General features: G+C 36.7%; 1 protein-coding gene across 1 annotated transcript in view; it reads right to left on the bottom strand.

The window, feature by feature from the left end:
* Positions 1 to 7,858: 7,858 nt before the first annotated feature.
* Positions 7,859 to 18,419, bottom strand: part of LOC126456702 (sodium-independent sulfate anion transporter) — a 115,155-nt gene continuing 104,594 nt past the window's right edge. Inside the window, exons 8-12 of the mRNA XM_050092438.1 lie at positions 15,999 to 16,139; positions 15,662 to 15,807; positions 15,026 to 15,199; positions 14,792 to 14,942; positions 7,859 to 8,035 (exon numbers count right to left, since the gene is read on the bottom strand). Coding sequence (XP_049948395.1) covers positions 7,902 to 8,035; positions 14,792 to 14,942; positions 15,026 to 15,199; positions 15,662 to 15,807; positions 15,999 to 16,139 — 746 coding nt within the window. The 3' untranslated portion in view covers positions 7,859 to 7,901. The remainder of the gene's footprint in view (positions 8,036 to 14,791; positions 14,943 to 15,025; positions 15,200 to 15,661; positions 15,808 to 15,998; positions 16,140 to 18,419) is intronic.

Genomic DNA, 18,419 nt, shown 5'->3' with positions numbered 1-18,419 from the left:
AGGTCTGGTATCTCTCCACACTCTAGCACTACTATTCCTGTGACTTCTGCTATTTCTGTGACTTCCACTACTTCTGCGACTCCTGCGATTTATGTGATTTCTGCGACTCTTGCGACTCCTGCGATTTATCACCGTATGAAAAAGTTATGCTTGTCCATACAGGAAATTGCATCTCAATAAAACTGTCATTAGTAAGTATGTTTTACATTTGTTTAATTTTGTATTAAAGAAACAATTGTGAATATATTAATAGTGTAATTAATACGTAAGTAGCCATACAGTACTGTAAGAGTTCATGTTTAGAAAACGAATTCTAATGTACGGTTATGTTCACAGGTACCTGAACTATGTTTCAGTCACTCAGTGTAGTGATAATTCAAAATATCATTGTCAACAGATGTGGAGAAACTGCCACTGCATCTTTAGATTGTCTTCGTCAAATGAGAGGTTAGTTTCTAAATGTTTCGATTAATTTAATTACTCAAGTGAGAACGTTCTTGCAAATGTGAAACATCCTCAATTGAGTGGCTTTCATTACAGGAAATGTTAGCAATACTACACTATCAGTTACATTGCTTGTAATTAGTGACAGCAAAAATGTTTGATAATCCTTGTGATTTTGCAGACGCAGTTCCGACTCTGATTACTGGTTGCTGTACATATCTATCCACATCAAGGCATTTAAGAGAGTTGTAATGATTCAAAACAACTCTTAGAGAAATTGCAGCTTAAAAGAGGCCATAATTATGGAATAAGTGTGGAGAACGAGTGATTGAATTGTGTGTAATTGAAGTTATTATGCGATCGTAAAGGAATGATAAATAAATATTAAATTCAGTGAGAGAATAATGAAAATCTCATTTCCCCCATGTTAAGCCGCCCTGTACCCATAAATTTACCGCCATTTAATTATTGGTAAAGACTTGTTGGAGAGTGACATGCCCCCTACCTCCCCACCCGTTTTCCCCGTGATTTTGGGGTGGTGACACTGACCTGTAAGATAGCCAAAGGTCTAGAGTATGTGTTTTGAGGCTGTTGATATGAAAGTGGGAAGTGGATCACTTGAAGGTAACACAATAAAAGCTTGCTTGTGTAGGTGGTAGTAATGTCAGCAAAAAGTTCTTGTGCCTGCAGTTGTCCTGTAGAACACAAAGTGTAAAATTTTTCTCTAGTCTTGAACTGTCGGTACAAAAGTGAGGCATTCATATGACTCAATAATATTGTTTTTATTTCATTACACTTATACAGATGTCAGAGTTATGCTGTGTTAACATTGTAAAGTACTGTAGGCATGTGGAGTATTAACCACAACTGTCATATTGGAATCAGAATCAAACACATTTTGTACGTTACTTGTCTCTAAATGATATTTTCAGGAGAAAAAGGGAATGTTGCTTCTTATTGATATAATAAATTCTGAGTCACAGCTGTGTTTGACCAACCAGTACTGGTGTTCAATGTGCTTGTTGTCATATAGTATGCACACACAGTACATCAATCTCGTGAGGCACACAGTTATTACAACAAAGTACGAACGTCGGTCAACAGATGGCACTCGGCAAAGAATGTTAACTGTGCTTTTTAGTTGCTACTTGTGACTTTTAGTCATTACTTGGCACAGAAATCGCAGTTGGACTCGATAGCTAATCACAGAGAAAGAGCGTAGTACGAACTTCGGCCAATGGATGGCACATGGCGTTGACCATTAACTGCACTTTTTAGTCGCGACTTGTCACTTAAATCCATAGAGTGTCGCAGTGGTGGTAGTTCTCACTTTGGCCAACAGGTGGCACACAGCATTGAATGTGAAATGCTACTTGCGACTGCTAATTGTGACTGAAATTGCAGTTAGATTCTGTAAAGTTATTATTGTAATATCTGTGGCTTCTCAGTCACTGTGATTTGTAACAGATAAGCAATTCCCTGCCCACCACTACCACTTTATATGAGGGTTGGAACTTTAATAGTGGCAACTATTTATTTAGAGCTCATACAAAATAGATACGTGTTTCAATGTTATACTAGTCACCAGTATTGTGTATAACCTGTTGTCAGCGATGTGGAAGATGTAGGATACTCTCAACAGTGCCAGTTGTGTTGACAGTTCGAGCGGCGACTTTGTAGCAGTTCTGAAGCAAATGCCGTGAAGTGTTTCCTTCATTTTAGAAATCAAGTTGAACTCACAAGGGCTTAAGTCAGGGGAGTGCAGTAGTTGGTATAGCACTTAGCAGCCCCATCAGTCAAACACATCAGTAACAGCTTACACTGTACGTTCTTGAGCATTGTCCTGCAAAATGATGGTCAGGTCCTGCAGATAGTGTCATCACTTATTTCTCTATGTTGTTCATTTTTGGAACACAACCTACGACCAGCTTAGAGACAGAAGTGATGACACTTTCTGCAGGACCTGACCATCATTTTGCAGGACAATGCTCAAGCATGTACAGTGTAAGCTGTTACTGATTTGTTTGGCTGATGGGGCTGCTAAGTGCTATACCACCCTGCACTCCCCTGACTTAAGCACTCGAGTTCATCTCAATTTATAAATTGAAGTAAACACTTCACGGCATTCGCCTCAGAACTGCTACAAATTTGTCGGGCAATAGACCGCACCACTCGAACTGTCAGCACATCTGACACTGCTAAGACTGTCCTATGACTTCCACATTGCTGGCAATGGGTTATATACAATGCTGGTGACTACTTCGGAGGGCAGTAAAACTTTGAAACACGTATTTATTTTGTAAATAAATAGTTGGCACTATTAAAGTTCCAACCCTCATATGATACTCAGCATTTATTACGAATTCTATATGCAATACAAAATCACACATCAAGTGCAAGAATAAGACTAAGTAACAAACTGCAGTGGCGGCACAAGTTTGAAAAGTCAAAGATTTCAGTTAGTTCAAAGATAGCATGTTGCATCGACATTCGATTCTGGTGGTTGATGACCACCACAGAGCCTCCCTCCTCTCCCCCTCCCCCCCCCCCCCCCCTTCTCCTAATGTGAAGCACAGAGAGAGATGGTGATGTATGTTGGTGTGGCACTCGGCCTGTGATCATGTCTAAAGATGTCACCATCAGGAAAGAGTACCTGTCGGTGTAGATTCCATTAATAAAGAAGTCAGGTTGCCACGTCAGTGGGCAGAGTGACCAGCCGAATCAGGAAACCCGGGATGGAACAGCCAGCAATGCAGGGCGTGGCCTACCGTGAGTGGCACATGAATAGAGAAGTGGCTATCATTGTAAACTGAGGTGGTGCTGCCTGTCTTCTCTGCCTCTGGAGGGATCGCAAACAGGACAAACACCATGCCATCACATAGTGTGCAGAGAAATGTCCTCTGTGGGAAGGATGACACATTGACGTGGAAGCTGACAGTGCTGTCATTGTTGGATGACATTGTCCAGTCAGTGGAATCATTGGGGTGGGTTAAAGGTGAGGGGAATCCTTCACATGCATCAGACACAACCTCCAACCTGGTTGGAGGACACAAGGCATTAGTGTCACACCCATCATCACACACACTATCAGAGCCAGAAGGAGAGCTTGGCTCATTAGTAGCACTGGGAGTGTGTGGCCGCATGGAAGCAGGATTAGGGGGGAGTCTTTTCCTAATTTGCATCTTTGTCAAGCCACCAAGCTGATTTGAGATGTGAGACAGACACTGTTTGTCTTTTACTGTGGAGCAGAATGTCAAAGGCCTGCAGTGAGCAGTGTAATACTTTGTGGGCCCGAGTAGGGCAGGTGCAGTGCATGTCACACTGTGTCATTGTGCAACATCATGTAGTCACAAACATGTACGTGTTTGTGCACAAAGACGTGAGGGACAGTGTGTGCCCCTTGTAGTGAGGGCATAGACACAAGGCAAAGTGTCAGATGCATTCTACTAATGTCAGAAGTTTGGACTGCATGAGAGGGTTGAAGACCAGGGAAGAAACTCTGACCAAGACATGTTGTGGCACATTATCAAGTGTGGTGCCAGTGCTCGACCATCCTGTTGCTCTGTAGGTGTCAGGTTGCTGTGCGTAATTTGTTCACACCACACATCTCACATGACTTGGAGGAAAGAACAGTCTCAAATTGTCATCCCTGAACCATCATGACCGAAGATACGCAACCAAACCACACGATCCAGGAGCCAATAAAGGCCCATGTGACAGAGCCAGCTGTTATATATGGGAGCAGAATAGTCTCAAACCACTGACTAACATGGCTGATGGTAGATAGGATGTATCAAAAAACCCCTGAAGGAGGGTGCAGGCCAAGCAGGTTGAGACGTACATGATGGAACCTGCCTTTACGTACGTCAAACAAGCCCAACAGTGGGTATGCATGGCGGCCAAACTTGGAGCGTTGGCAAGGTACACATGCACAGGTCCAGTTTTTGCCGTCTGCCCTAACCCCTGTTTGTAAAAAATGCTCCATTATTAGGCACATTGTGACTTGAATACTTGAATATGCAAGGTCATGAATAGACGAAAATATCTTACAGCATAAGCTGGCCAGAACGAGGGGCAGGCTGTGTGTGTGGAAATGTTGCTGGGAACTGGTAGGAAAGAACAAGGAATTTGGTGAGGCTCAATTGAGAGTGAGGTAGACTCACAGTTTAGTAATTGCTGAATGCCCTCATCTGTTTGTTGCTGGGCTGCTAGTTCAATGAAGTGCTAGAGTACAAGATCATTCCAACTTGTGACATGTAGTCGGCAATGATGCTGTCCATGCCCTTGATGTAATGGACACTAGTGGTGAATTGACATATTAGGTCCATGTGTCAGAAGCATTGAGGATGGTGGTCAGCTGTGGGATTATGCACTGCATCGGCCAGCTGCTTGTGGTCCATATACGTATATATAGTCACTGACCTACCCTTGTGGAAATGTCAAACTGCTTCGTAAATGGCAATAAGTTTTTGGTCGACAGTGGACCATTTACTCTGGAAGGCTGACAACTATCACAAGAAGAAACAAAGTGGTTGCACAAAACTATCGACTTACTGAAGAAGCACAGGGGCTGATGGCTGTGTCATTCACATCCACCGTGATTGATATTGGAGCATCTGAGATTGGATATGCGAGAGTGACAGCATTCACAAGTGCAGTGGGTACACATCAAATGTGCATCACACATCATCACACCACAGAACCTTTTAAAGTCCGAAAGTGTTCTTTCCCACAAGTGAATCAGTCAATAGAGCTTGCAGGGACGCAGAGTGCAGGATGTTTTGTCAAAAAAAATGTATCATGCCTAGGAAACAGCATAGATTGCAGCAAGTCTCAGGCAGAGGAGAGACACTGATAAAGGTAACTCATTCCAACATGGGGCAGATCCTTCCGCAGAGACAGTATAACCTAGGAATGTCACATAAGCATCTTATAACTGTGATTTATCATCATTGATAGTGACCCCATTCTTGGCAAGTGTATTAAGGACTCTTGACAGATGTTGTTTGTGCTTCTCAGAGGTAGTTGGCGAGATTAGAATATTGTCTAGATATACATAATGGTACAGGAGCAAGAATAGCAAGGAATTGATGAAACATTGCCAGGTTTGTGCAGCAATTTTTAAGCTTTACGGCATGTAGTGGTAGTCATAGAGTCCAAAAAGGGTGATTATTTTAGTCTTGGGCATGTTGTTCTGATGTGTTGGGATGTGCTGGTATGCTTTCTGACAACATATCATACTGAAGACTGGCGTGCTGTGGAGCTGTTGGGTGAAATCCTTTTCTGGGCGTTTAGTTGTCAGTAGTTGCCCTACAAATGAAATGAACCCTCCTTCTTTGGGACTAAGGGTATTGGTGAGTACCAATTACTGTTGGACGAGTGGACAATGGACAATACCGGTGTGTAGCAGTTCTTGTACCGCAGATGTAAAGGCCTTTACATATGTCTGCTTGTGACTGGATATGTGTGTGTGTGCACGAGTGTATATCTGTCCTTTTCTCCCCCTAAGGTAAGTCTTTCCGCTCCCGGGATTGGAATGACTCCTTACCCTCTCCCTTAAAACCCACATCCTTTCATCTTTCCCTCTCCTTCCCTCTTTCCTGATGAACCAACCTTAGGTTGCGAAAGCTCGAATTTTGTGTGCGTGTTTGTGTTTTTTTTGTGTGTCTATTAACATACCAACGCTTTTGTTTGATAAATTACATCATTTTTGTTTATGTGTGTGTGTGTGTGTGTGTGTGTGTGTGTGTGTGTGTGTGTGTGTGTGTGTGTGTGTGTGCGCGCGCGCGTGTGCACATGTGGATTTCAAGTGAATATTACAGAAATTGTGCTTATCTTTTTACTTGGTGCCACTTTCACCTCAGTTTAGTACTGTACTGATGAAATACACAGGTATGTATGTGTACACACAAGTTTATACAAATAACTTTCACTTTCATGGAAATAATGCACATATTTGACCTTGGCACATACTCAAGTGCAGGTTATGCAAATTTTTACTGTGTATATTCGCACTCAACATCATTTTTCACAATAATCTGTCTCTCTTTATTAATAATGTGCTGTGATTAGCTGGAGAGAGGGAGGGAGGGGGGAGGTACAAAGCACAATTGGACTAGTTCTGCCATCTTGGATTTTGACTGGCTGGAAAGCAAGGGCTCAATGACATCATGGATAATGATAATGACATTGCTGATAAGATTGTGCCTGCTTGTAGGCAGTGTAGACCAACATTTGCACTCTTCAAGTTTAAGTGGATCGCGATGTCAGCGGTATCACACAAGTCAATATCACATTTACGTGCAAAGTACAGGGTTTTTATTGAGGTAAGGTATTATATGATTATATGTATGGATAAAGCAACTTAATAAGTGTTTTTTTTATTATTTTCTTTTTTTAAAGTGATCTCCAGCAATGTGGTTGCCAGACCAATGGAGAAGGCATTTTGCCTGATAGAGTTCTGCAACAGCATGTCTCCAACTGCACAGTATTGCAAATTAATGATCATGTTTAACAAGGCTTCACCTGCCAGACAATTCTTTTACAAGAGGTTACAGAAAATTAGAGAAACAAGATGTCTTTGTAAAGGCAGATACATCAGGCCAGCTGTGACTCACACTGATGTGACACAAGGGTAGGCTGAATTGGACTATAGACTGGACATATATCGTGCAGTTAATGATTCACGCATTGAACATTTGTGAACCTGACGCAATGAACTTCTTGAGTCACTGTTTTTATTCATATAATTATATAATGCCTTACCTCAATACAAACATTTTAACATGTCACTTATAAGGGTCTAGATAATTTTGAATAACCCTGAACTGTAGAATGATCATCAATATACTACTAGCATGGGAAGAGCAACTGAGATATGTCTGTGTGTGTTATGATTAGTTCAATCTTGTCTTCACACTCCCAGTGGGAGTGATCTGTAAGTGGCTGTAGTATATTCCTAGATTACTCATAAGTTCTATAAAGTTTGATTAAATATTTTTGATAATTTGCAGCATTTTCCAGCTTGTTGAAGATATTGCCCAGCATAATGGTAAATGGTGGAGTTGGGTTTCAATAATTAAGGAACAAAACAGCAACATGCATAAAATTTTGTAATTGCCAATTTCAATGTAGAGTAAAGCCGAGTTTGGCAGTTTAACTCCATGATTTTTAAGTCTCTCAAGTGACTCTTCTGTATTTGCTGAACAACAGAAAAATTCCAGAGAAGCCCATCTTGAAAAAAAGTACTGAAGAGCAGTAAGGAATGCATTGCCTACATTAAATAGTCAGTCACAAGGGTAGAGGACATATCATAGCAGAACTGCCGGAAATGGCCATATGAGGGTAAAAATGGAAAACATATATATTTGTATATTTTCTTTATAAATAGTTTATTATCAAATGAACAACCACAAAACATTTAATAGAGTTAATAAATAGCCACAATGAGTGTTGGGTTAAGAGAATCTTCTTGCTGGCAGTTCGGGTGGAACATCAATTTTGGTGTCAACTTTGCTGGTAACCAAATCATCCATTTCCAGTTTCGCTCGTAACATTGGTAGATTTTCTGATTTGCCTGATTCTTTCTCACCTGAAAGAAAAATAAATCTTCATTTTAAGGACAGTGATCTTATCAATAGTTCAGACTTACAACCAACCAAGAAAGATTGTGTCACTTAATGCATCTTACTTTTCTATGGTTGAATGTTAGAGCTTCCTAGCTTATAACGTATTTCTGTTAAAAGAAACATAATAAATGTAATTAATAAACTGTCATGATCCAATAAATGAAGACAACAAAAGGAATCAAGAGAAATTAGAAAGCTTCTGGGATTCATTGAAACCTGAACTATCAAAGGTTCCATTGAAGAATGTTAAAATTTTACTAGGGGACGTCACTGCACAAATTCAAAAAAAGAGTAAGCTCAGCAAAACTGGTGAAGAGTATCTAGTACACAAAAGAGCAAATAAAAATGGGTAATACTAATAGATTTATGCAGAGGCTTCAACCTCAAATTGATGTCCATAAATTTTAAGAAACTGCCAAGAAAACAGAAAACTGGGTAATCACCTAATACAAACCTAGTAGAATTTCAGATTGCCTATGCCTTTTAACAGTCAAAAAGAAATTAAAGTTAGAAAGGGTGCAAATATAGTAACAGATCACTGTCTAACCACATTAAAAATGAAAGTTATTCCACAAACAAGGAGTCCAAGGCAAGGTCATAGGATTCCTAAAACTGATACTGAAGCTTTTAAAACAAAGAAACAACAATTTCAGCAATGACATGATGGAATGGACAGTGTGAAAAAGCATTATTGCTTAGAAAACATGTCTGATATAAATAATACTCTAACAAAAGAAGTGAAGACTGCACCTGCTTTAAACAACAAAAGGGTCAAACATAAAAAATTATAAAGGCAGTCAAAAGGAACTTTGAAACAAACCAGCTATCACTAATTGAGGAAGATTTGCAAAAGAACAACACCAGGAAGTTCTGTAAAAGTTTTAAACAAATTCTCCAAACTTACTGACCGCCTAACTTGGACTTCAAAAATGAAGATGGAAAATTAACCCTGAACAACTGGAAAAACTGTGAAAAATTATCAAGCAAGTTGTTAAATTGTGAGAAACCAAGAGGAAAATTTCTAGAACAAAATCCAGGATGCTCTAACACAAACTCAGATCCCTGTAACGTGTATGAAGTACAAAATATCATTAAAAATTTGAAGAATTTTAAGAGCCCTGGAGAAAAATTAGTAACTGCTGAAATTTGGAAAATGCAGGTGCTAGAACAATCAAGAAGCTACATGGCTCCTTTCAAAAGGTCTGGGACTCAGAAGTTATATCACAAGACTGAAGAACACCATTATTTCACTAAATCTGCACAAAAGGCAATGAAACTGACCCCAACAAGTACAGAGGAATGCCCCTCCTTCCAGTGACTTACAAAATTCTTAGAAAGCATCTCAAAACAGGCTGTAAAGCCAACTGGATCAGCAATTTGGAGAGTATCAAGGAGGATTTAGAAAAGTATGCTCCTGTGTGGAACAAATTTTAAATCTGACATTTATAATCAGGTGTGAGATTCAAAAGCATTTATATAACAAAAGCGAACCTGACAATAGCAATAGCAAACCTGATAATGTTTCACAATTGATAAATATGTTTGAGAATTGTACACACAATGTAATCTCTTCATCCCTTTCTTTCTGTCTATCTTCTCCTCCCCCCCTCTCTAAATCCATTTCTTCCCCTATCCTCTCTGTCCTCCTTCCAATCTTTCTGACCTCGAGCCTTGTTTATCATTATTGCAAACAAAACTTTGATTGGGAATTGAAGTCACTTAAAACAAGTGGGTAAAGCAGTTGGGATCATTGGTGTATGAGATATGAGAGATACCTCACCAGATGTTGAATCTGTCAGGATAATAGCTTCAACTACAGTATTTAACATAGTTTTAATCTGTGAATGGGTAGGATTACTAAGTTTTGGCTGATTAAAATTCAGTAGTATTATAGTAATTAGCCAATAAACCATAAATACAACTTCTCTGTTTTCTGGAAAACCAATTCTTCTAGTGGTTTAAAGGTCTTACTGTCACAGTTCATACTGGCTGACAGAAATAAATCAAAAGTGCACATTTTACAGCACAGCACAGCATTTGAGTACAGTTTCTTCCCACAAGTTGATAAACGCAAAAAGTAAATTTTTGGTAAAACACCTTTCTTATATATCATACCAAACTACTTATAATATATTATAATATAATTGTTATATGTTATAATGTATTTAACATTTACATTGCTTTTGCAGGTACAGCTAAAACTGTGTGTTTCACTTGTGTAAAATTTTCGTTTTTTATATTAGGGTGCAGGAACAAAGTTTATGAGGTTTTTCAAAAGTCAATAAATGCAAAGATGAAAGTTAAAAGTTTTTTAATATACACATTCAAAGTTATTTTTTCTGTTTATTTTTATCTTTAATTACAAAGAAAGCCACTTCATTGTTAATTTTGCATGGATAATATAACACAATAGTATTATACTTTTCCATAAATGTTTGACGAGAGCAAGTACAAACTAACAACAATCATTATTGAAATGCAACACAAAACACTAGCTACAATATACTAAACTGAAAACCTGTTGATCACTTTCAACAATGTCCTTATAAAATTCTTCTTCTTCTTCTGGTACGTTAAAATGCCTCATATGTTTTAAGACATTCTTTCTCTTTTCCTTCCTGACCGTGCACTTATTTTCCAAGTTGGCTGATTTACTCACTTTCTGGCTGCAGTTTCTGTATTTCCATACCTCAATCTCTTCAGGAAATCCATTGCAAGTGTCTGATACTGACAGCAATACCTTCTTCTTTTACAAATCATCACTAGCTGAGCAGTTATTTCGAAAATCATCTTATATTGTAGGGCTTTTGCTACACTGAACTTGAGATCCTTTGCTTCCCAGTCTTTATTTAGTACCTTGACAATCTCATGTTGTTGCAGCACTTTATAATATTCAGTCACTGAAAGAATATCTTCTTTTTCTCTGTATTCTTTTTCCAGTCTACCAAACCCTGTGTCAGGAGACAAATAGCTGTGACTAAAAATAGCAAAATAATGAACCAAGTTATTAAATTATCTGTCTCTTCCTTGAAGGCAGTTAATGTACACAGCATTACTGCATTTTTATTTTTATATACAGTAGTCAGAAAATAAATGAATTTCATTTGGGACATCTCAAGGTTTCTGAGAAAATTAAATTAAGCATAGGCTACTTGGTTGCATCGCTTCGGTCTTTCTATTTGAAGCCAAGTATAGAAACCAATTCTTTCCTTTGTTTGTGCTTGGAAATGAATCATAATGCACAAATTGTATTGTGAAACCTGTCTTGAACAGAACACTTCACCTAAGCAGAGCTTTGGTATTACATGGTTCTGTTATATATCAAATCATATTTTAACGACATTTGGATTTTCTTCCTTCGTTATTGCATAGAACTTTTTTGCATGAAGCTGTGCAAACTGTGGTTACTCATTAATAGCTTATTTTCCTCCTGATCTCTTTCCTTTTCTAATTGTTTATTTCTCTCCAGATCTTGTTCCTTTTTTAATTTCAGTTGACCAATCTTGCATGTTGAGCATGTATCTGGATAAGGAGTTTCAAATACAAATTAAATCAGTGATATAAAATATGTTTGTACTTCAATAAACAGCAAGTAGGCGGGCCTGATGATTCCCTTTTCTATGTAAATGTTTCCTTACTTTGATTATATTCAGCTTGAACAGTAAATATCCTCTTTTGGAATTTTTCTGTGAGAAGTGGCTCTCTTTACTCCTAAATGTTTCGATATCATTCTTTATAGCTTGAGCAACTTCATTATTTTTAGTAGTGCTGCCATCTCCCCCTTGACTTTCACTTGGTAACTTATCTCTTACATGAAATTTTGTGGCCAAATTTGAGAGTCTGTCCTTGGATGTTGATTGAAATGTTGCAGCACATACAAGTACTGTCTGACCATTTTTCTTCCTTACGCTGTACTTTATTGAAACAGTACTTTTTCTTTTTGGTTCTTTCCTGATGTTCCTGTATTTTTGTGATGTGATTACAATGTATTTTAGTAACAATATATCCTGGACCATCATCAGAAGTGAGATCAGCTGCAATCTATTCTTTTCTTCCTGAAACTTTTGCATTCACTGGTATGTCCGGTAACCTATGTGAACAGTCAGTAGCTGGCATTTCCTTGTTCTTGTTGGACTTCCCAGATGCTTTCTGTCTTGACTTGGGGTTCTTACCACCTCAGAACTCAATTACATGTATGCCATTTTCTGAATCACTTGTATTAACCCCCATTTTACAGTTTACCAGCCTACTCTTTTACTGCAGACTTCTCCCTAACAAAGCTGGCTCAAACTGAACAATAATCAGGAGTTAATGTTGTTATGTAAACCTCTAAATTCCTGGAGGCAAGTGCTGTCTACAGTTTATGTTCCTCTTTTTTCTTTCAGAAAACTCTCTCACATTATCATTGGAAATCATGTTCCACATTGTTACTGAAGTCCTACATTGTAACTGATATCCTACATTGTTATTCTCCCTTCAGGTCTCCCAGAAGCAAAGTACAGTTTGCATTTATCAATTTTTCTTTTAACCAGCTAAGAGCAAATATCAATTTTTACAAAAACTCATAGTTTTCAACACCCTGTAACAACAGTATTATTGGATTTTGACCATACTATTCCAACAGGCCATACATGGCAACAATCTTGATTTGTAACTACAAAAATCTGAATTCTGAAAAATTGAGCATTTATCATCTTTTGAAAAAACACTCCTCATTTTCTTTCTCACAGTCAGGTTAAAATAATATATTTCCTATGACCATCTGAATGTTTGTTAGCAAACGGGTCATGAGCGTTTTGTGATTTTTGGTTAACACATTTCCCATCTGAATGTTCACTAGAGTATCATATAAAAATTAGAAGTACATTTGTCAAGAACTTTCTGAGATTTTTGGTAACAACTTAAAACAACAACTTGTCTTTATGTAATACTATTGATTTGTAGACTTTTCAACTAACATTGGAAGATTGGAGCTGACAATAAATCCTGAGAGGAGAGATGCTTGGAGAGTGATTAGCTGAAAATAGAGTATCAAAGACCCACTCTGTTAATGCAGCAGGAATGGCATCAAAGAATCAAGGAGAGTAGAAAGAGTTGAAAGAGCATTCACCACATTAACAACTGGTAGGGATCATGTACAAGTATTAATCAAAAAGTAATAGGAATTTTTTAATTTTGCATGCTTTATGCATCCAATTTTCAAATTTTTATAACTTTTTTAAAATTTTGTTCGTATGTTCATATCTTCAACTGTTTTGAGCACTTAGATTATTTTTGACAACTGAAAAGGTTATACGTGTTTTTCACTGCTTGGCGAATTATTACCTTCAAAAAAGATGGATCAAAGAATTTTCATTAAATTTTGATTGAAAACTGGAATAAACTGCAACTTTTGGCAAATCTGATATGATTAAGACAAGAGTTTATGAGATGCATAAACATTTCAAAGGGGGTTGAGTAGATGTTGAAGACAATGACCACCCCGGACGCCCTAGCACATCAATTACTGACAACAACGTGGAAGGAGTAAAGAAAATGGTTCTGGAAAATCATCAGCTCACCAGAGAGGTTGCAGATGATGTCAGCATATACTTTGGCTCATAGCAAACAATTTTTTGTATGTTTTGGGCATGAAAAGTGTAGCAGCAAAATTTGTTCCGAAATTGCTGAATCTCGACCAAAAATGATGTCGCACAGACATCGCTCAGGAACTGCTGAATGAAGTCAACAACAATCTACAACTTCAAAAGATGGTTAGAACAAGTTACAAAACATGTGTATACAGGTATGACATCAAAACCGAGGACCAGTAGTCCCAATGGAAACTGCCTGAGGGGTCAAGGCCAAAAAAATCAACAAGTTGGATCACATGTGAAGGTTCTTTTCATTGTTTTCTTCAATTACAATGGGATAGCACATCATGAGCTCTTATCTTATGTTCATATGGTCAATAAGGTATATTACATGAAAGATATGTGCATTTCCATAAATCAGTCCAAAGAAAATGACAAGAACAGTGGCAAAACCATTCATGGAAATTGCATCATGATAATGCCCCTGCTCACACCTCAATGCTTTTTCATGATTTTTAGTAAAAAAACAAAATCATTATGTTGTCCCAGCCACTGTATTGAACAAGGCCCCTGATACTTCTTTCTATTCCCGAGGCTGAAGAGAACCATGAAAGGACATTGTTTTGCCACCATTTATGAGATAAAAACAGAATTGCTGGAGGAGCTGAATACCAAACAAAAAGTGAGTTTCCGAAGTGCTTCCAAGATCGGAAAAGGTGCAAGCATAAGCATATTATATCTGAAGGGTACTACTTTAAAGGGGACAAAGTTGATGTTGATGAATAAATGAAGATTCTTTCAGGAAAACAAAATTCCCGTTACTTTCTGATCACACCTCATATGGTAGTAGCTTAACAAAATATATTACTTACACTGTATATTTCATTCCTATTGTAAGACATAACCCATGTTGGCTCTGCTATGATGTGGATAATTTCTTTTGGTAAGTTAGGTATGCTATTTAAATATAATGCTTATGAAGTCTGAAACACATTTAAAACTGGCACTGATGTAGATCTACATCATACTGTAACAAAGCTTTAGTTCATGGTAGTGTGTCTTTGATCAACCTCCATTAATAATGTAAAATGAACTAAGACTAATTTTGCTCAGTTATCTACATTTATTGACTGCTGATGTACGTACCATATAGAAGATCAAAGACTTCTTCCTCATTTTTACAGTGTTTAATTTCTACATTTGCTCCACCAAATGTTAAAAGAACAATGGGCCTTACATTCATAAATACTAAAGGTTGTCGTCTCCTTTCAAAATCAGCAACAAGTATTTTTATTCCCTGTAAAATAAATAATTTAACATTATTTTATTAAACAGGCAATGGCCAGAAACTAATCTCAAAAGTGAAATATGTAAGTCTACCATAGCTGTAGAATAATCGGTTCCCTTAATGGAGGCAAAATCTACCACAACTGGCAGCAGACTTTCCCCATCACTCATTGCAGCAGTGTTTATCTCAGCTGTCAGATACTCAACAGCAGCATAATACAGACCCATGTCTGGGCTCACCAGCAAGTACTCATCACCATTGGAAAACTGCAATGTAAAAACGTTTTAGTGTACATTTTGTTACAATGAAATTCAGTTAAACATCTTGTCGTCTGGGAGATCTACAAAAATACTAAGCAATATGTTATTTATTTTATTTTTTCTTGAGAATGTATGGGCCACTCTTTAAGCACCAGGCTAAAAATCTGTAGTATTGGGTTTCACTCATGATCATGTAAACCATGAAGTCGTAGGGGAAAATATGAAATTTTAGCCATATGTATGCCCAACAATCAAAAATTTGTGATACATTAAAAGCCAATTTCTTCCTGCAAACCAATTATTGCAACAAGGTGCAATTAGTCATGTGGGTGGATTTAGATGTATATTACACAATAAAGTATATAATTATATGTTTGCTGAAAAGAAACTAACTGCCACTTGTGAATTCAAACTAGTAAAATATTCTTCTACTAAGCTTTGTGTGCTTCACTATGCATAATTTTTTACCTTGTGGCGATTTATGTTTATTGTTGGTCTTGCCCACAGAAATAACAAATGTGCCATATCAATAGCAATGCCAGAAATTAATCCAACTTCAACTCCACTCATCAGACTGATGAAGAATGTAGCAACCATCACACAAAAATCCCATTCTGAAAAATTGCACAAGATATTACATGTAAAAATCATAGTACTTAAGCATGTTTATAAAACTCTCATAAAAATACAAAGCTAATCAATTCTTTTAACAAAATCTATTAACTATTTGATCTAATTATACATAATTATATGATGTAAAAAGAAGCATCAGTAACAGAAATAATTTACATTAATTGTTACTTACTTTTTGATCTCCATAATGGCATAATTGCATGAAATTCTATCATGAACATGACAGCAGCTATAAGAACAGCAGCAATGGTTGCTCTTGGTATATATCGGAAATATGGTGTAAGGAAACTCAGTGCCAGCAGTATAATAGTACCTGCAACACAAAAATTTAAGCAGCAAATTAGTATCCCACATTGCAAAGTCTCTCATAACTTGTGTCAGCAGATATGCTGCAAGTACTTAACAGTGCTCTAAATTTCATAATTGCTGTATCCTTATCTGAAAAAAATTCTCAAAACAATCTAAAAACTTCCAATATTAAGCTACTATAATCGAAGAACAGTGAGACATACTTCTTCATACTAAGTCCCATGAATCTTGATTCTTTAATGGATTTCTTAATTTGTAATTCTGTTGCCTATAAAATAAATATACATCCATTGTGGAAGTGAGGAAATTTTCAATTTGTCATTGTAACAGAATATTGGCTGAGAAGATTTTATAACAGCCAAATTGCAGTCTTTACTATCTACCTTTTAACTGTCCCATTTTCTGTTTTAATGTTTGTAGTGATTCTAGTTGTTTTATCATTTTGGCGTCTATGTATAAGAAATTTTTGCTAACTAATTTTGATAACAAATACCGATCATGGAAATAGGTTGAATTTAGCACCACCAAATTGTTCTGTTGCTACATTGTAACATGCCACTCTTTTCTCCAAGGCTTCTAACTTTGAGTGAAGACAGGTAGTGTAATGTTATCATACAAGCATTTTACTTTTTAAAAAAGCTTTAGTGCACTAATTACTGCTTTCCTACCAAATTATATTAATCTTTCATAGACTGCACATCCACAAACTTCCAATTTTTGTAGTATGTACTCTCAAATGGCAATCATCAAGTGATTTATTTCAGTATGATTTATTTATCCATATCCAGACAGTTTTTGGGATTTTTTAAACTCTAAGTCATTAGAAATAATATGTTTCCTGATTACATATTGTTTTGAACTTGTCTTATACATTCCTTTCGGGAATAGTGACAATACCACCCAAAACTGTAGCTCTTAATTGTTTTAAGAAAGGAATTCAGTGTCAGAAAAACTCTCCTATAATATGGCATAAATTATTTCAAGAAAGAAATCTAGGACTAGGCTAAATTTGTCTAATGTAAAATTTGGCTAGTAGCATTTGTACATAAAATGCAAGTAATTATGCTCTCCATCTTCATCTGTTAACAGAACAAAATGGATATTTAGCACATGGTGCCGAAAACTATTTCCATTATTCACTGAGTGCTAAATTACATGCAGATGATCAGCATTAATAGATTTCATAACTGAGTGAATTGTTTAATTTTATGCAGGCAAGGAATACTGTACTAAATTTCTCATAAAATTTTATTGATACAATATATTAATATGATAATGCAAAATACCATGTAAAATGCTTTAGGTATAAATCAGTGTTGAAAAAATTTCGAAATCCACCCAATGCAACACTGAGAGAACTTGATAATATTGAAATAAATAATCTACCCATGTTTTTCAGTACATTAGGCTCAACTGATCTCCTAAATACCATTAATTCATTGACAAGTAAATTTTCAGCTGGTGTTGATGATATACTGGATTATATTATAAAGATATCAGCAAGACACATGCTTTACTGCATATCTGCCGTTCATCTTTATCAAGTGGGGTCTTTGCAAAGCAGCTAAAAACAACAAAAACAGTTCCCCTATATAAAAATGGTGTCAGACTTATATGGGTAACTATACCCACATCTGTCATCAAGAGTGTGTATAATAACATTTCATAACAACTGTCAGTTATCATAAACCAATATTTTGAGCAAGGATGTTTTACAAATGTATTAAAATACGCTGATATAAAACCACTATTCAAAATGTGATTAACAGAAGACATGGGGAATTACTGCCTATCTTTCTCCTGCTGGTATTGTGTTTGAAAAGATTGGAGCAAATTCAAAAATTACCTACTATAAAAACCATAATTTTTAAAAGCCAATTCAGATACTGACAAGGAAAAAGTACTGTAAATGCAGTTCAATTTGTTTACTCAAAAGATATGCTCCCCATTAGATAATGGTAGAAAGGTCACAGGAATATTCTATCTGACAAAAGCTTTCAATTTGATAATGCTTCCTTACTTCTATGTGAATTACACATATACAGAATCATCGACACTGTTTTACTTGATAGATAGGAAACAAAAGTAATCATAATTTCAAATTCAAAAAATTACTCCTCAAACTGGAAAACAATTGGCCAAGGAGTCTCGCAGGGTTTGATGTTTATTTGTTTATTTATTTGTTTAGATCCCATAAATCCAATACATAAAAAACCCTCTTTCATGAGTAGATATAGGTATAAGACACCTACACTTCATCTGGTATAGACAAAATTACACTTAA

Source organism: Schistocerca serialis, chromosome 2 (assembly GCF_023864345.2).
Source record: "Schistocerca serialis cubense isolate TAMUIC-IGC-003099 chromosome 2, iqSchSeri2.2, whole genome shotgun sequence".
Lineage (NCBI taxonomy): Eukaryota > Metazoa > Arthropoda > Insecta > Orthoptera > Acrididae > Schistocerca > Schistocerca serialis.
The sequence above is the reverse complement of the archived record's forward strand: the minus strand, read 5'-3'. Positions and strand labels throughout refer to the sequence as shown.